Consider the following 18,278-nt stretch of genomic DNA (forward strand, 5'->3'; position numbering starts at 1 on the left):
GCAGGACGGACAGTGCCGCGGTCCTGCTGCTCACTCTTCGTGATGGGGAAGCACCCTTACCTGTCATTGTTTGGCTGACCTTGGGAGGGAGAGCGGCGGGCGGGACGGGCGCGGGCTTTGTCTGCAGCCACCAGCCAGCCTTGGCGGATGGTCAGTGTCAAGTCCACCTTCTGGACTCGGAATCCTCAGCCTCAGCAGGGAGACAGGCCAGTGACAGCCGATAAGTGCAGTATGGGGTAAGGGGACAGAAGAGTGGTTTACGCTCGTGGAGGACACTCACACGTATGTGTGCTGCAGAAGCGAGATTAAGGAAGTGAGCTTCCCGAAGATGCTGAGCTTCTGGAGGACGTGCTTCCACGCAGCTCAGCCCTGATGGGAAAAGAGAGCAGAGGATAGCTGCCAGGGGCTGGGGCTTTTGTCACTTTTCAAATAGAGATACCATTTGTTTCTGGAGATAAGGGGACAGCTGGTGGAGAGAACTTTGAGGAAGTCCTGAGGGATAGGAGTGGGCATGGAACCTCAGGCAGTGTGGGGAAGATGCTAGCACAAGGCCCCCCTGGCAAGGAGTCAAGAAGATGGTGTGCGAAGAGGGCCCAGCAGACAGGTGTGCAGTGGGGACAGGCCTGGCTCTGGCGGGGTTGGTCCTGTCCCTTAGGCAGCAGCTGTGGGCTTCGGGGGCAGATCTCCCCTTGTCAGACCGCTGCCTGCAAGCTCACCGCAAATGTCAGCTGCGTGAACACATTGAGAGTGTGTCGCCAAGCCTGCCACCGATGCTCACTGAGGCAGAGGCAGTGCCGGCATGGTCGTGTCATGCCGACCATGGGCCCCTGCACAACCTCGAGCCTGCCAGTTGAATGGGAAGCCAAGTATTCCCTGGAAACAGATAAGAGGAGGCCGGGAGAATGAGGAGGTTTGTGCGGCCGAGATGAGTTGCTTCAGGCACTCCCAGGAGACTCCCCACAGATTCAGAAGCCCAAAGGGAACCTGGAGGACAAGGAGGACCTGGCAGGCCAGGCAGGGCAAGGGAAGAGAGGCCTCTGGGGTGGGACACATGCCTATGGATACAAAGAGTGCCAGCAGGAAAGCCAGCCATGTGGGAGGGCCATCGCTTGGGCCTCAGCAGGTGGCACCCCGGAGAATGGACAGCGGGGTGAAATGGTGGAAGTGACTTCAGAGACGGCCTGGGAGGTCATGTGCGGATGTTTTTAAAATGTTTTATTTGTGAATTTTTATGATGAGGATGTTTATTTTGCAAAGGTCTGTAAGTAGATATGAGTGCCGCAGGCAAGTGCCACGCCCCCTGGACTGACCCCTTTGCCCTTAGGGACAGTGCTCTACGTGGATGAGAAAGGGAAGAGCACCCAGGTGGCATCCACAGACAGCTCCATCCAAACGCTCTTCTACATCGAGAAGAGGGAGGCCCTGGTGGTGGTCACGCAGAACCTGCTGCTGTCTCTGTACGTGGTGAGGCCCGAGGGCAAAGCAGAGGAAGTGATGAAGGTAGGCGGGACAGTGGGCAGCAGGCCTCGGCCAGGGCCAGGCCAAACCTGCCACACCACGCCGACAGAGCTGTCCAGTGGCATCACCTACACGGCGCGGTTGCCAGGAGCTTTGCAGGTGTCACTGGACAGGGGTGGGAGGCTCTGGGCTCGCTCAGGCCTGCGCCCCCTTGAGTGGCTGGCTCACAGCCTGTATATTCTCCTGTGACACAGAAGAACCGCTTACCTTGCCATGGCTCATTTGACCTAGGGGTGGAGATAGGTGGGACGGGAACATGATCTGGCTTCCCATCTGTGCGTAGATGAGCATACTCGCTTCTATCACAGCTGTCCCTGGCCCAAGCACACACATAGGTGGTTTTGCCCGAGGGTCAGTCTCCCTCCTGGGTAGCAGATGTTTGGCTGTGGCTCCTGGGAAACAGTGAGACCCCCGTGCAGGTGCCTTTCAGCTCCGCCCTGGGCTCTTGCTGATGGGAGGATGCTGTGGGGTGTGCCCCGGCACTGGATGCTGCTCGAGGTGTGCAGCTCACCAAGGACTGGTCCTCCCTGCCCTCCTGGTTCCCTGGTTTGTACCAGAGGAATCTGTGTTCCTCCAAGAATTCGGGACTTTCCCTAAAGATACTCTTGTAGATTACAGAGTTGATTGATTTTTGTAAGTCGGTGTTCACACTGGCATTTCTGTGTTCCTGGCACAATAGTTGGAAATAGAGTCCCTGAGTCCCGTGGACCTGGGTTCAGATCCCCTTGAGCCGCTCACTGGCTGGGGGGCCCTGGACAGGTTTGTCCTCTGCAGAACGGGGTCGAGACAGCTGCTCGAGAGATGTGGTCAGGCCCGAACTCGGCTCAGCTTGGTGGTCACTTACCAGGTGCCATGCCCACAGCAACTGTAATTATTAACCACTTAATACCGAACAAAGAGTAGTACTGCAGAGTCAAGGCCACCTTCCCCATGTCCACACCCATGCTGCACCTGCCCAGCTGTCAAGTCTCCACCAGGGCACCACACACACCAGAGACACCGGGCTGATGAGAGCAACATGCTTCTTTTGGGTTATTTCTCATTATCAGGTGAAGTTGAGCGGGAAGACGGGTTGCCGGGCAGACATCGCATTGATTGAAGGCAGCGTGCTTGTGACCGCCATAGGGGAACCTGTTCTCAGGTAAGAGCCTGGCTCCTCAGTGAGCACTGCCATTAACATCCAGTCTCTTTGGAGTAATATTCTTATTGGAGTGTAGCATACATACAGAAAAATATGGATTATAATGACCTTTCACAAATTGGACACGTCCATATAACCAGGTCTGAGATTGAAAAGCAAAGATACCACAGACCCCAGGCATCCCCACTCTGCCCTCACAGTGTAGGCTCCTCACTGTCCTGATGTCTGTGTGTGGATCTTTGGCCTGTTCTTTTTAGCTTGGTGTAAATGGAATCATGTGTTGTGTTTACTTATCCAGCTGCTTCAGTTCTGTGTGATGTGGGAGGGGGTGGTTCCTTATGTTACTGCATGTGGTTGGAGTCCCTTCATTCTCGTGAGCTGGTGTCACACACCAGCCCCCTGCTCCCTTTGATTACAAACATGGCATTGGATAGATGTAAACATATTGCTGGCAGTCTGTTCATATCAGAGTCCCAAGGGCGTGCTTGCTTCCAGATGGCTCTGCAAGTTGAGCAGGACCCTCAGGGCTGAGGGCAGCCCCTGACGCGGCTCCTGAAGGGAGCTCTCTTCCTTTCATTGTAGATTCTGGGATCTAGAAGGTGGAGAGAATTACATGCTGAGTCCAGCAGAGAAGTTTGGTTTTGAAAAAGCTGAGAACATAAACTGTGTTTCTTACTGTAAAACCAAAGGTGAGACTTCTCGGGCAGGTGCAAGAGTGGGAGGGAGGTGGCCTCAGCCTCGCTCTGGGGGCTGCAGAACGATGACAGGACTGCAGCTCTTCAAAGAATGGTGAATCGGTAGTGACTGTGAGTCACTTGAACAGAGTCACTCGGAAATGAGAAAGTGACAGTACAGCTTTGCTTGCATACATGAAGGCCAAGGGGCTGGCTCGAAAGGGTGACCAACCTAGTTACATGCAGTTGACCTCTCTTCTCTCTGGAAACCACAAGAAAAAGTGTGAGAAACATTAAAAATACTTGTGTATGTCCTTGTATGCATGGGTGTGTGCGCACGCGCGCGTGTATGTACAGAGGAGGCTAGAGAAACAGAAGATGTGCCTGCTGAGCGCTAAGTGCCATGCTAGCCCTGGGGAAGCAGCCCCGAACAAGCGGACTGCCCTGGACAGGCAGACAGGCCCCTGGTCTCCTGGAGACTGACAGAAAATAGCACCAACAGTCCCCAGCACCATCCTCCCAGGTGGGAACAGGTACAGAACTGGAGGTCACTGGGCAGGGGGCTGATGCCCGGATATTTCAGAGCCATGGTCAGGGAAGAGAGATTCCTATTGCTTTTAACCTTCCACTCAATTCCCGTGAACTTTGTTTTTACCGATAGGTCTTCTGGCAGCGGGCACCGATAAAGGGCGAGTAGCCATTTGGAGAAAACTGCCAGGCCCCCAGAGCAGCCGAGTGGCAGAGGGCAAGGACAGGTGGATTTTTCAGACCCCTAGTGAGCTCGAAGGCAACATCACACAGATTAAGGTACAAGCCACCAGGGTGCAGGGTGCTCTCATCCTGCAAAAGTGGAGGAAGTGATTGGTTTTTAACTATTTTTGTCAGTTATGCACCTTAAGACTATGTAAAAATAACAACAATAGAATAAAGGGCTTTGGGCTTTCAGATTGTGGGTCTGGGATTGTGGCCGTGTAGTCATCTGTATCTTACCTGTGTACCCATCCCTTTATCACCTATCTACCTACCCTGAAAGCAGCTTTATCGAGCTCTGTAGCATACCTATTTTGCTCAACCACTGAGCCACCCAGGTATCCCCCAATTTTCTTTTAGCATATTCAGAGTTTCGCAGCCATCACAATGCCTCTTAGACCACCATCAGCGCCCCAGAAGGAGAGCCTGTGTGTGTCGGCAGTTCCCCCACCCCCACTCTTCCTCTGTGCAGACACTCCTCTGCTTTCTGTCCCTGTGGGCTCACCTGTCTGGGCATGTTGTAGACATGGATGCGTGCTCTCTGTCACTGAGCATCATGTTTTCCAGGTTTGCCCACTCGGCAGCACATGGCAGCTACGCGTTGCTTTTATGGCTGAGTAGCACCCATGGCAGGGACAGGGATGGGGACAGACTACCTTCTGTTATCCTTCCAGCTGTCTGCAGACACTTGGGTTGTTTCCACATTTGGACTTTGTGAACTCTGCTACTGTGAACATTTGTGTACAACTTTCATTGTGGACTTAATGATTTTATTTCTCTTGAGCATATGCTTTTTCTCCTTGTAAATACTGTCTTTCTGGTGATGGTCCGTATTTGGGGGCCTTGGGCATGTGGATGGTCTCCTTTGGGGCATGTTGCCGCTGTTTGCTTGTTTATTTGTTTAGTGACTTGGTGGGACCACTGTGGTGGTGTTTCTTTCCCCTGCAGTGTGAGCCTCTGACATCACTTCTCACAGGGCTGGCCTTGGGCATGTGGATGGTCTCCCCAATGGCTCTGGGGGCTGACTGTCCTGTCCCCTGAGCTGCTGAGCTTTCTGCCTCCCCAGGTGCTGGCCGATGGCTCTATGGTTTCCTGCAGCACCCCCGGGCATCACTTACACCACAGTCCAGTCCCATGAGATTTGGGCAGGTGTGCTCTTTGAGTTCAGGGTTTATGGTTTGTTCTGACTGAGGAAGATTCCTCCTAAGTGTGTCCTTCTCCAGATCCCTCTGATCAGTGGTCTGGCCTGCTGTGGAGTTTGTAGCGCTCAGGAAGCTTCCAGCCTCCTCTTCAAGCTTACCACCATTAAAACCTCCAGTCTCTTGAAGAGCATCCTTAGGTTTGGACTTATCCACATTGTGTTTCAAATGAGGTCACTTTCTTTAAGGAACCTGTCAGAGCTCTCTATTCCTATGGACTACATCTCCCCTTGGGGGAAAAAAAATCTGAGTCACTGCTCCAGAGCTTGGGTGTGGGGACAGTGGCCACTTGCCTCTCTGTGAGCAGGGAGCTGGACGCAGCAGCCTCTGGTCTTCTCAGGTAGCCTCTCCCAGCACGGAGCATCTGCAGTGTAAGCGAGCTGGGGCAAGGGCATGGGGGCCCAGTGTTCTCAGGCACCCTGTGAGCCCAAGGGACCCCACCTCCCACAGCATGGAGTTGGGGGAATGAGAAACGCTGCCCAGGAAGATGCTGTAGCCCCACCTGGGTGCTGAATAGGGAGCCGACCTCTTGGCCATGCCTGCCCAGGGGAGCTCCTGCATACCAAGTGGGAGAGGCAGGACAGCGGGGGTCATAGACACTGTTCTTACCAGATTTAGCAGATTTTCCTGAACTGTGTTGCCTCACACGTGATTTCTGGAGAACGAGGTGACTGTTTCCTCCTACTTTCCCCCAGTTCTGCCTGTTGCCACCTCAGGGTCCTCACCTGTCTCTCACCCCTGCTGAGTATAATCCTCTGAGACAGAATCTATTTAATCCTGCCTAGCCATGAAAGGAAGATGTACCTAGCAAATCACTGAGGGCACCGCAGAGCACTTTGGGGGTTACCTTTAGAGCCTCCTCTCAGGCCACAGGTAAAAATAGCTTCTGGATGAATTAGTTAAATATCTTAACTAAGTCAAAATAAATAGCTCAAAATAGCATAGAATATTAACAGATCTGTAGAGAAAGTACAACTTTCTCAGATGTGAAGTAATAGGAAGAGCCACACTAATTTTCCTAAAGGACGTAAATGAGAAACCAAGTACAGGGTGACACATGCATACCGTGTTCCTTAAAGAGAAGCTTCAGTTTTATAAGAGTGTTATTTCTTCCCAAGTAAATGTACAGGTTACTATACACCCAGTAAAAATAATAACCCTTTTCTTTTCTGGGAGAATTCAACAAAATAAACTCATCTAGGAGAGCACAGGGCCAAAGAAAAAAATGTATAGAGAATCAGAACATTTCCGAATTACAAACCAGAATATATCTCAAAACTGTAGCAATTAATTAAAACAGTATGTGCTTACTCGGGAATGGATAAACATATCACTGGAATGGAGTAGGAAATCCCAGAACAGACTGAGAAAGATTTGGAAGTTTAATATGAAATTATGAAAGCAGCATTTCACATCACTGGGGAGAGCCAGATAATTTAATATGTCATGTCCACTAGCTCTCCATTTGTAAAAAATAAACATCCCTAAATTAACAACCAGTAAGAACAGACACAAGACAGGGGTGCCTGGGTAGCTCAGTCAGTTGGGCATCTGCCTTTGCCTCGGGTTATGATCCCAAGATTCTGGGATCAAGCCCCATATCATTGGGTTTTCTGCTCAGCGGGAGCCTGCTTCTCCCTCTCCCTCTGCCTGCTACTTCCCCTGCAGCGGGTGTGCTCTCGCGTTCTCTCTCTCTCTCTCTCTCTCTCTCAAATAAAATATTTTTTAAAAAAAGACAGACATGAGACAGAAGAGCCATGTAAGTGTTTGCCCGTTGCGTTACAACTTGGGTGTCAGTATTATAAGATTTTCTAAAGTATATATTTTATGCTAGTAAATTTTTAAATCAGTTTACACTGATGAGAGGAAATAGTGCCAGGAAAATTGTTGATGAATCCTATGTTTATAACACTTTCCTGCCTGCATCTCCCTTCTCTTTGTTCATACTTTTGTCTCTGTCCCTGTGGCATGGAATGAAGTGGGGCTCCCGGAAGAGCCTCCTGGCAGTGAACAACATGAGCTCCGTGGTGATCCTCAGCGAGCAGGCCATGTCTTCACACTTCCATCAGCAAGTGGCCGTGGTGCAGACTTCCCCAAGCTTACTGAGCGTGTCCTTCCTGTCCACGGGGGTGACACACAGCCTGCGTATAGACATGCACGTCAGTGGAGTGTTCACCACCAAGGTGACTACAAGGGTGGCCATGGGGTTGACAAAGGACCTGGCCGGTTTTCTGAGTTGTTCAGGGTGGTAAGGGGTCTGGGTGGCAGGTCTCTTCTTAATTTCCATGATTTTTTTTAGGATGCCATTGCTGTCTGGAACGGAAAACAGGTGATGGTCTTTGAGCCTTCTGGAGGCACATTACGGAATGCAGGTAGGAGTCTTGTTCCCTAGAGGGGGCTCATAGCAGCCTGTTTTATTTTCTGACCATCTAATGGGGGTATTGGTGCCAGTGCTGTGGGCAGGGGGTTGACAGAGGACCACCAGGAGCCCCTTGTGTCAGTCCTTCGACCTGTGCTCTGGCTCCATACTGCTGGGCATCACCTTACTGAAGCCAGTCAAGGTGGCCAAGAAGCCCTCCCAGGCACCGGGACAATGAAAGAGTCGGGAATTAAGGCTATATGAGCATAAACATCAACAGTGCTTGCCAAGGAAGGGGGTTGCTACACACCCAGCTTCTGAACTGCTTCCAGACCACGCAGAACAGCGAGCCCCATGGCATCTTGACTGAGGCCAGCCTCTGTCTGGAAATCTGAGGATAGATTAGTCAGACATGCTCTATCAGCTTGCACCTCCTGTCTCCGTGGGCTGCCCTGACCCTCCCTCTTCAGCACATGCCTACAAGAGTGGCAGGGGCTGCCATACCGGGGGCGCAAACCAGACAGACATTTACTTTCTCACAGCTGTAGAGCTCAGAAGTCCAAACTCATGGTTCCCCAAATCATGGCATCAACAACCGCTCCACCTCCTGAGCTCTAGGGAAGTCTGTTCCTCACTTCTCCCTGCATTTGGTGGCTGTTGGCCATCCCTGGCTGGATCACATTCTTCCAGAGTCTACCTTCATTGTCACCTTGTTCCTGTCTGAAATCTACCTCCCTCTTATAGGGGCACTTGGGGTTGCATTTAGGGTCCACCTAAATAATCCAAGATAATCTCCCCATCTCAGGACCTTCCCATCTTTGGCCAACATAATTTTTTTTTTTTAGATTTTATTTATTTATTCATAAGACACAGAGACGGAGGCAGAGACACAGGCAGAGGGAGAAGCAAGCTGGCAAGCTGGGAGATGTGCCCCATCTTTGGCCAATATACTCACATTCACAGGTTCCAGGGACCAGGACCTGATAGCTCCAGGGGCCATGTGCAGTCTGCCATAATGACCCTCCAGGTGGGCCCCTCACCCAGCGCTCCTGCACAGTTGTACCGTTCACCCACGTTGACTCCACAGGAATGGTCATCCGTATGCTCCAGGGGGTTCCCCCCATGTGTTTACAGAACAGCTCTCACCCCAGGGGTGCTTCTCCACTGGGGGTCACCCTCTTACCATCCCTCCCTCCTTTTCACCTCTAACACTTCATTACCTACACTTGTCATACTTTTCCTGCTCTGCCTTGTGTTATGTCCATAATTAGTGTCTTCTCCTGCAGCATGGACCCCCTTGGAGTAAGGGTGAACTTCTAATACCCTCAGGAGGATAGCACAGCGGGTGCTCAAGTGCTCCCTGTCTTGTGTGTGTGATCATCTCCCGGGCTAGATAAGAATCCATCTAGGGACGCCTGGGTGGCTCAGTGGTTGAGTGTCTGCCTTTGGCTCAGGGTGTGACCCTGGGGTCCCGGGATCAAGTCCTACATCAGGCTCCCTGCATGGAGCCTGCTTCTCCCTCTGCCTGTGTCTCTGCCCCTCTCTCTCTGTGTCTCTCATGAATAAACAAAATCTTAAAAAAAAAAAAAAAAGAACCCATCTAGAGAAAGACAACGGTTCGAGGTCTCTAGAGCTCTACTGAAGGGGAACAGACGGCCACCTAAACACTTGTACTGCGGTGCTGTAGTGCTGCAGCCCCACCAGACCAGAGAGGCGGCCTCATCTGTACTCCAGCCCCTGGCCCACATGCTATTCCCGTCCCTTAGGGCCTCACTGTCCTCACCTACGCAGAAAACGCAGCCCTCACAACACTCTGAGCATGTAAGAAGAGATGGGCCGCTGCCTCATTATGTCCCTCTCTCGTCCTAGGAACTTTCCTGTGTGAGACTCCAGTGTTAGCCATGCATGAGGACAATGTGTACACCGTGGAGCCAAACCGAGTTCAAGTTCGAACCTGGCAGGTAAATCACTGCTCTGGAGCGAGTGGGCTTGATGATGAAAGTCACTAGAACAGTTTAAAAGGCCGTCTCTAAACCAAGCCAAAGCTGCTTACTGACCTCACGCAGCCAGATCACAGCCCCCCCTGGCCCGGTACTTGCCTGTGAAACTGGACTCTGGGCTAGTCTGTGCGCTATGACTGCTGAGACCTGTGGATTCGGGAAGTGGGGCAGGGCCTCGCAAGTGATGAGCATTGGATTGCTGGCCCCTGAACGCACGGACTGGGAAGGGGGAGGGCATGTTTGCTGGAGTTCATGTGATCTTCAAGGCTGAAGGGCCATCAGTTCAGGAAAGGCCTTTCCCACTGGCTCTCCTGCAGCCTCTGTTCCCCCCGGTGCGTGGAGTAGGAGGCCCCTGCCTACCGCCATCCCAGACGCTGGCGGGAACCTGGCGCAGACAGGGTGTAACAAAGGACCACACACTGGGTGGCTTAAAGCAATAGAAATTTATTCTCTTGCAGTTGGGGAGGTCAGATGTCCAAACTCCTGAGTGTAAGCAGGGTTGGCCCCTTTAGAGGTTCTGATGGAGCATCCATCCCCTGCTCTCCAGCCTCTGGGGGCTCTAGCCCGCTTTGGCATTTCTTGGCTCATAGATGCATCACTCCATTTGTGCCTCTGTCTTCTCCTTGTGTCTGTGTCTTATAAAGACTCTTGTCCTTGGATTTAGGGGCAGCCTAATCCAGAATGGTCTCCCCTTGAGATCCTTAATTATATCTGCAAAGGCTCCTTTTCCAAATAAGGTCACATTCACAAATTCCAGGTGGATGTGCCTTTTGGGGGCCACCACTTGGTGCAGTACCCACAGCAGTGCTCTGTCAAGGTCGGGAAAATCTTCACACCCCAACTTCAGGTGCCACTGCTCCCTCAGGGTCTGAGTTGTGGGCTGAGATCTAGCCTTCACTTCTGGAGGCTGCTGGACACGTGTGCTCTTGTCCTCCTACCTCACATGCTGCTCCTCCTTCCTGCCGCCCTTCCCCAAGGGGCTTCCATGGAGTTCTTCCTGAGGGGGCTCGCTGTGGGTGGGGAGTGTCACTGGGGGAGCCCTAGAGTAGAGGCTTGATGTGGGGAAGGTGCCAGTTGGGGGCAGGCCAGGCTAGGCTGCTGGCCCCTGAGGTCTTCAGTCTGTTTGAGGTGGGAAGGAGGCTGGACCCCACTGCTGCCAACACTTGGTGGGGATGTCTGCTGTGGACGTGAAGCTGGGGCTTGGAGGGCCCATGTTAACGACCCATGAAGGATGTCGCTATGTGAGCAAGAGGACCTGGGGGCCCCGCTGCAGGGCTGGGGAGGGAGGGTGAACAACCTGTGAGAAGAGGGCTCTGAACCGTAGATTTAAAACTACCCATTATTTTAGCTGCAAAAAAATGGGTTTATCTGGGAATAGGAGAATTGTGGTCTGGAACAAGCAAGCTAAAGCTAAATCATAGCAAGACTGCAGAACCCAGGAGAGGAGGCTCTGCTGTGGGGGTGACCAGCCTGTTGTAAACGGAACGTGCATTGGATGAAGCTGACCACTGCAAGTGTAGAGGCTTCTCATTGGCTGGGCTGTTGCTGGGGGAGGAGGCACGCTTCCTTCCTCCTGCTGGGATCATACAGGTGACCCCCATGCAGTCAAAAATCCACGTATAACTGGACTCCCCCAAAAACTGGCAGCTCAAATCTTTGCTGATAGTACAGTTAACACATATTTTGTATGTTTTATGCATAAAACATATACATATTTTATACTATTCTGTCTGTTCTGTCTTCTGACAATAAAGCAAACCAGGGAAATGGAAATTAAATCACAGGGAAGAGAAAATACTTTTACAGTACTGTACTGTATTTATGAAAAAAAATCTGTATGTGAGTGTGTAAATGGACAGCATAGCTCAAACCCTCTGTTCAAGAGCCAACTGTAGTGTCCACTTGCGCAGCAGGTCTCTGCAACCGACCGACAGGGTGTTGCAGAAAGCATCCTGCTGGCCCCCCCAGCTCCATCTTCTGAATGAGGTTTCCCTTTATTAAATACTTTCACATTTCCCCTTTTATGATCAAGATCTTTCTTTGAAAGCATCACAGATTAAGTCACCCGTATTTAATTGTGGTGTCCCTCCGTGCCAGGAAGGGCCTTTTTATGTTGTCATGTCCTACGTCAGAGGCGGAGTGCATAAGCTGTTGCAAACCCCTTAGGGCCACATTTGAGTAACAGCAAAAATCAGGAGAGAGAAAAATCTCGGGTACTCCCGCCTAAGGGTTGTGTCTTTCCAATATTGTAAGCATTAGAGGGCAGCTCCTTATTGGGTACGTCCTTTTTTAAAAAGTTTGAAGAGGTAACAAAATACAAACCTTAGAATAATGATACGAAACAAGAAGTAACGTGATAATGCCAAATTGTATGATGGACCAGAACTAGGTGTGAAGGTAGCCAATGAAATATTTACTGGCACTTACACTGACATAGGGGAGAGAGGGTCTCCCGGTGAAAGCAAGCCTGGAGTTGCATATGCCTCCTAAAATCTCCAGTTAAAGCAACCATGAGAGCAGAATAGTGGAGACTGCAAAAGCAAACTGAAAGATTAACTGAGTGCATTTGGGAAGATCCAGTGCAGGTATTAAAAGGAAGCAATAGATGGTGAACTCTGCAAAACAGCAAAACTTCAAAGATGTTTTAAAACAGTATTGTTATCTCAAAAGAACTGTGTGGAACCAGATGTGTTCTCAGTAATACAGCTTATAAAGTTGTAAATTCAGACACCGATGAATTTGGATGGTAGTTCAGATGAAAGAAAGACTTTTGTAAATTCTGAACCTTCTAGCCCTTCAGAAAAAAAAAAAAAAAAACAAATGAAAGATGTCTGTCACAGAATAATAATGAGGCTGTTACTGAAAAGCCATAACAGGAAAGGGTTTGGGAAATGCAGACGAGAGTATCTCTCTCCATGACAGAGAGAGAAAAGGAGCAGCAGTGAGGAAAAGGCAGACAGGCCTGGGCTGGACATCTGGGGAAAGCGGTCTCGTCAGATGTCATCTGCTTCAATTCCAGGAAATCTGTAGCTTCAGGTCACCAGATGGCGTGCGGGCCCAATCAGGTTTTGCCGCTTTCTTTAGATGCATCCCCTGAATCCAAGAGTCTATTTCCTGTAATTTGGCAGCACAGAGGTTACTGACCAGTAGCTGAGAAGAACCTTTTCAGTAAGGACGAAGAGAATCTCTCTGGAGACTTCTTTTCTAACAGACAAAACCTCCAAGTTATGAGGTTGATCTAAAATCATGGTCTCCTAAAAAGATTGCTTTACTATGGCCCAGGGCACAATCCTGGAGACCCGGGATCAAGTCCCACGTCGGGCTCCTGTCATGGAGCCTGCTTCTCCCTCCTCCTGTGTCTCTGCCTCTCTCTCTCTCTCTCTCTCTCTCTCTCTCTCTCTCTCTCTCCATCATAAATAAATAAATAAATAAATAAATCTTTAAAAAAAAGATTGCTTTACTAAAAGTATGGTAATTTTTAATAGAAGCAGTCAGGCCTTTACAATGTTGAAGCACATCTCCCTTGATCAGCTGTGGGTCAGAGGAGGTAGGGGCCAAGTGCATTGGGACGTCCTGTGACTAACTCAAAGGGTAAGAATCTCTATGTCCCCAAGGGGGTGGATCTGAGATTTAGGACTAACAGCAGTGCTTTAGGACAAGATAGTCGGAGGGTTTCTACACATTTTACCAACTGAGTATTGCTAGTGCTGTTAGGAAATTCAACTGACTGATCACCAGTGGCATGTACGATGAGGTCCATAAAACCAGCCAGACAGGCCAGGCTTACTGAAGCACGTGGTTCCCCGCTCACTGTGTCGTTTGAGAGAGTGTTCCCAAGTAGGGTAGTGTCTTCTAACAGAATTTTAGCCACAAAGAAGCAATGGTCTGTCTGCAAGGGAAAACCTCAAGCCAGTGACAAAACATACAGACCATGACCAAAACCTATTTAGATCCATGAGATGGGAAAGTTTTATGAAACCCATTTGTATAAACAGATTTCTCTGGATTATATGTTTTTGACAGGCAGGACAAGTGAGGTGGGCCCTTTTTGTGGCCTCATTAACGTTTTCCCACCAATGCTGGTTCGTGAATGCTATCATTTTGTCAATAAACCAGTGGTTTAAACATGTTTGGTGGTAAGTAATGGGATTTTGGAATTCCTGGTAGGGCCAGATTGTTATTTGGTCCAAAGCAGAGTTCTCTCTTTTTTTTTTTTTTTTTATCAAACTCACAATTGTTAGATTTCCACCATTGTCTTTTCTGGGACCAACTGTTGGGCATCTCTGGTCAATTTTTCCGAATTTGAAAGAACATTTCTTTGGAAAATGGCAGAGGTCTATCTATTGGTCTCCTTGACAGCAGCCTTTTTGGTGGAAATATCAGTGCTGTGGTTTCCTTTGGCCTCCAGAGAGTCAATTCTTGAATGTCCAGGAACCTTAATAATAGCCAGAGCTGTTGGGGAAAGCAAGGCAGCCAGGGGTGCCCGGGTGGCTCTGTTGGTTAAGGGTCCAACTCTTGGTTTCAGCTCAGGTCGTGATCTTCGGGTCCTTGGATGGAGCCCCACATTGGGCTCTGCACTCAGCAGAGAGTCTGGCTGAAATTCTCTCTTCCTCTCCTCTCCCCCTTTCTCTTTAAAAAAGCATGGCATCTAATAAGTTTTGGACATAGGAGCCATCTTACATTTTATCCCCATTGGAGCTAAGGAACCCTTGTTGCTTCCTTAATATCCCCAAATCATGGACTACCCCAAAGGCCTACTGATAAATGTTTGCAGTTTACCCTTGGCTGAAGTATGAGCTCCAGTACAGGCATTTAGCAGCCTATTTGGCTCAAGTCGCCAGGAGAAGAGGCACTGCCTCAATGACCTCACAGGGAGTTGGGATAACAGATCCAGCATAGTATTTACCATTTTTCTCCTTTAAATATGAACCATCAATAAACCATGAAAATGAGCATTGGTTAGAAGAACATCCGGTAAATCGTCATGGGGAGTCAAAAGGTAACGTGGCAGCGTTCAGGGGTCACAAGGGCTTCCATCTGCATACGGATATAGTCCTCGTTCTGAGATTAGATGCCCAAAGCATCAAACCTGAGTTTAAGCAAACAAACAAACAAACAAACAAAAAACTGCAGTTTTTCTTCGGAGACTTTGTCTCTTTAAGGCAAAGAGTCTTAACAGGTGGGTGCTGCCTCCTGGGAAGAGGTTTGGGAAGCAGGAACAAAGCAAGTCAGTTATCTCTTGTAACAACCTAGAGTCTGCAGAAAGCTTTGTAGCATCCACATTGGCTTTTAAGTTTTGTGAAAAGAAGGACACCCCAGGGAACACAGGGGCGTTGCTGGTTATCTTTATCAACTGGAATACTAGAAATGCACTACATAGGTCCTCTGTGCTGAACATGTTGCTTGGAATGGATGTTGGTAGCGCGAGAGGGTTGGGAACTACAGGAGCTGAGGGATAATAGCGTCAGTTACTGCTCGCAGATCTTCGGCGGGCCTCCGTCCCCGAAAAAACCAGCCACTGGTTTTTCTCACGGGTGAAATGGGGATGTTACAGGGACTAGTGCAGGGGATCATGAGGCCCTGAGCCTTGTAATCTGTTATGGGCCAGATGCCTTAAAGAACATCTGTATTAAAAAAAAAAAAAAAAGAACATCTGTATTTAGAGGGTATTGTTCTGGAGAGAGCTTTTGAGGGATCTGTTTGAATCTCGGTGGGAGGTGCACTGTGGATTCTCCCAGTATCAGTTGAGGACCTTGCTTATAAAGACAGTAGCTCATCCAATAGGGACAAATAACCAGTGTCCCCAGACTCAGCTATGGTGCCATCAGAGAAGAAGCTAATAAAGGATGCCAAAGGGTCATTTATTTCCTCTTATTGACTACTTTGATTACTATTGTCCAATTCTAGAATTATTTCCCCTTTTTGGGAGAAACTGTGGCATGATGCTTTTCTAAGAAATATTGACCCAAGAAATGAATAGGTCAAAGGAACTAAGGAGAAAAGGGTATGTGTCTCTCAAAGGGCCTAGACCAAAGGGAATGGGTTCAGGGACAGGAACCTGTTAGGGTCTTGTAGGGGCCCCCATTATTTGAACTTAGTACTCTGAGACAGGGGCTGCTTTACAGCAGTGAAGTTGAGCAAGTATGTGGCTCTTGTGTCAATAAGGCCATAGAGTCATTCCCAATTTGGAGACTAGTTTCTCTTAGTTAAGAGGGAGGATTGAGGGATCCCTGGGTGGCACAGCGGTTTGGCGCCTGCCTTTGGCCCAGGGCGCGATCCTGGAGACCCGGGATCGAATCCTACGTCTGGCTACCGGTGCATGGAGCCTGCTTCTCCCTCTGCCTATGTCTCTGCCTCTCTCTCTCTCTCTCTCTGTGTGACTATCATAAATAAATAAAAATTTTAAAAGAAAGAAAAAAAAAGACCACAAGGGAGAGGAAAAAGGGGCCTCAGAGCCATTTTGACTTATTTCAGTCGTGTATTTGCCTCAACTAATGGAGAAATGGCAAAGTTAGAATTGTGAAAACATTTGGAAGGCTCAAGGTATGCATCCCTATTCAGGTGGTTCGTTTGTTCTGAAGTTATTTTTGGTTTTTTGGAGTTGAGGCTTTGTGATTTGGGGAAGATGAAAAAACCCCCATAATGGCTTCTGAAGTCATGAGTTATTTTTGGTTAAATTCCCTCCATTTAGTTAGAAATACCTATTAGGAGGGGCCATAGTTTTTTATTTATTTTTAATTTTTTAAAAAAGATTTTATTTATTTATTCATGAGAGACAGAGGCAGAGGGAGAAGCAGGCTCCCTGCAGGGAGCCCGATCTGGGACTCGATCCTAGGACCCTGGGATTATGCCCCAAGTCCAAGGCAGATGCTCAACCATTGAGCCACCCAGGTACCCTAGGGCCATAGTTTTTAAACATAAATCCAAGGGGCTCCAAGCCCCGAATGACAGTGACAGCATCCTGGCTTGTTTCTTGGTTTTCTGTTATTTTGTCGTAGAAGATAACTTCGTGTCTGTGTAGGGGGAAGGCCTGGGGAGGTGGCCACCAGTGAGGTCTGCAGACATAGGCCCAGGCGTCTGGGAGCTGAGGCCGGAGCAGAGGGGGGACAAGGCCATGCTTGGGGGTGGTGAGCACTGGGACGGCAGGTGGTACAGAGGGCAGAGCCAGTTCTCGCGTGGTTGGGACAGGGTTCCTCAGATACCACAGGGTGCCCACAGTTCAGCTCAGTGGTGACACAGGCCACCCAGAGACTGCGTCAGCCCTGCCTGACACCCGACCCCAGTCCCCAGTTCTATGCTTCCAACCCTTGAGCGGAAACCAAAAGTCACCTCAGTCACAGAACCCAAAACACCTCCGTGGGCCTTGTCCTGGAAAGTCCCAAGGGTTTAAGCAGCTGCGACCCCCAGATGCTCCTGAGTCCCATGGAGCTTTAGAACCTGCAAGGTGCTGGGCGCACCCTGGGCCCTTGGTAAACGTTGAGTGCCTGCTTAGTGTACCCAGATGACCCGTGAGGAACATTCAATAACAAAAGTGAAAGGCTGCACAGGCTGCTTTCCTTAATCCTTGTTCTTTCCTTTTCCTCAGGGGACTGTGAAACAGCTCTTACTGTTCTCCGAGGCGGAGGGGAGCCCGTGCTTCCTTGACATCTGTGGAAATTTCCTGGTTGTGGGGACAGACCTGGCTCACTTTAAAAGCTTTGATCTTTCCCGAAGGTACAATTTTTGTCTAAATAAAAGTACAGGCCTACATTGGAGATCATGTGGGTTTGGCTTTAGAGCACTGGAGTAGAGCAAATATCACAATGAAGTGAGTCAGGTGAATTTTTTGGTTTCCCAGTACCTATAAAACTCGTATTTACACTTTACTGTAGTCTATTAAATATACAGTGACATTGTGTCCAAGCAAACAATGTCCATGCCTTGATTAAAAATTCCTTTTTTTTTTTTGTGCTAAACAAATCACAGGTCACCATGGCAAATACAACAATAACAAAAACATCTGAGATTATGCAAAAATTACCAAAGCATGACAGAGACACCAAGTGAGCAAATGCTGTTGGAAAAATGGTGCTTGACTTGCTCAACACAGGTTGCCACAAACCTTAAATTTGTTAAAAGACATAGTATCTAGAAAGTGCACTAAAGTGAGGTATGCCTGTGCACGTATTAAAAATTGCCTGAGACAATATGGTAGGTTGAAAAAGGATAGGAGCCAGAAAACTGTTGCTGTTTCCATTTTTACGATAACAGACCACTGAATTTCTTTTTGTAATGCCTTATGTTTTGGCATAAATCCTTTTTTAAAAAATATTTATTTATTTATTGGAGGGACAGTGAGAGAGCGAGTCAGGGGAGGGACAGAGGGGGAGAGAGAATCCCAAGCAGACTCTATGCTGATCAAGGAGCCCGACATGGGGCTCGATCCCAGGACCCTGAGATCATGATGTGAGACGACACTTAACTGGCTGAGCCATCCAGGTGCCCCTTGGCACAAATTCTTAATCTTTGCATACTGGGGGAGGAAGCAAACAGGAGGAGGGTTGAGCAAGTAGAGCACAGGGCAGTTTTTAGGTGGTAAAATTTTGTGTATAGTAGATAGAAGGCACAGTTGTTGTCAGAGCCCATGGAACTTCATAG

General features: G+C 49.1%; 1 protein-coding gene across 6 annotated transcripts in view; it reads left to right on the forward strand.

Annotated features, from left to right (window-relative positions):
* IFT140 (intraflagellar transport 140) overlaps positions 1 to 18,278 on the forward strand; it is an 80,632-nt gene that overhangs the window by 14,865 nt on the left and 47,489 nt on the right. For all 6 annotated transcript variants that reach the window (XM_049111529.1, XM_025417040.3, XM_049111530.1 and 3 more), the window contains 8 exons: positions 1,325 to 1,500; positions 2,568 to 2,659; positions 3,242 to 3,348; positions 3,995 to 4,140; positions 7,262 to 7,465; positions 7,582 to 7,654; positions 9,511 to 9,602; positions 17,227 to 17,354. In XM_049111529.1, the coding sequence (XP_048967486.1) occupies positions 1,325 to 1,500; positions 2,568 to 2,659; positions 3,242 to 3,348; positions 3,995 to 4,140; positions 7,262 to 7,465; positions 7,582 to 7,654; positions 9,511 to 9,602; positions 17,227 to 17,354 (1,018 nt within the window). The remainder of the gene's footprint in view (positions 1 to 1,324; positions 1,501 to 2,567; positions 2,660 to 3,241; positions 3,349 to 3,994; positions 4,141 to 7,261; positions 7,466 to 7,581; positions 7,655 to 9,510; positions 9,603 to 17,226; positions 17,355 to 18,278) is intronic.

The sequence above is a fragment of the Canis lupus genome, chromosome 6, assembly GCF_003254725.2.
Source record: "Canis lupus dingo isolate Sandy chromosome 6, ASM325472v2, whole genome shotgun sequence".
Lineage (NCBI taxonomy): Eukaryota > Metazoa > Chordata > Mammalia > Carnivora > Canidae > Canis > Canis lupus.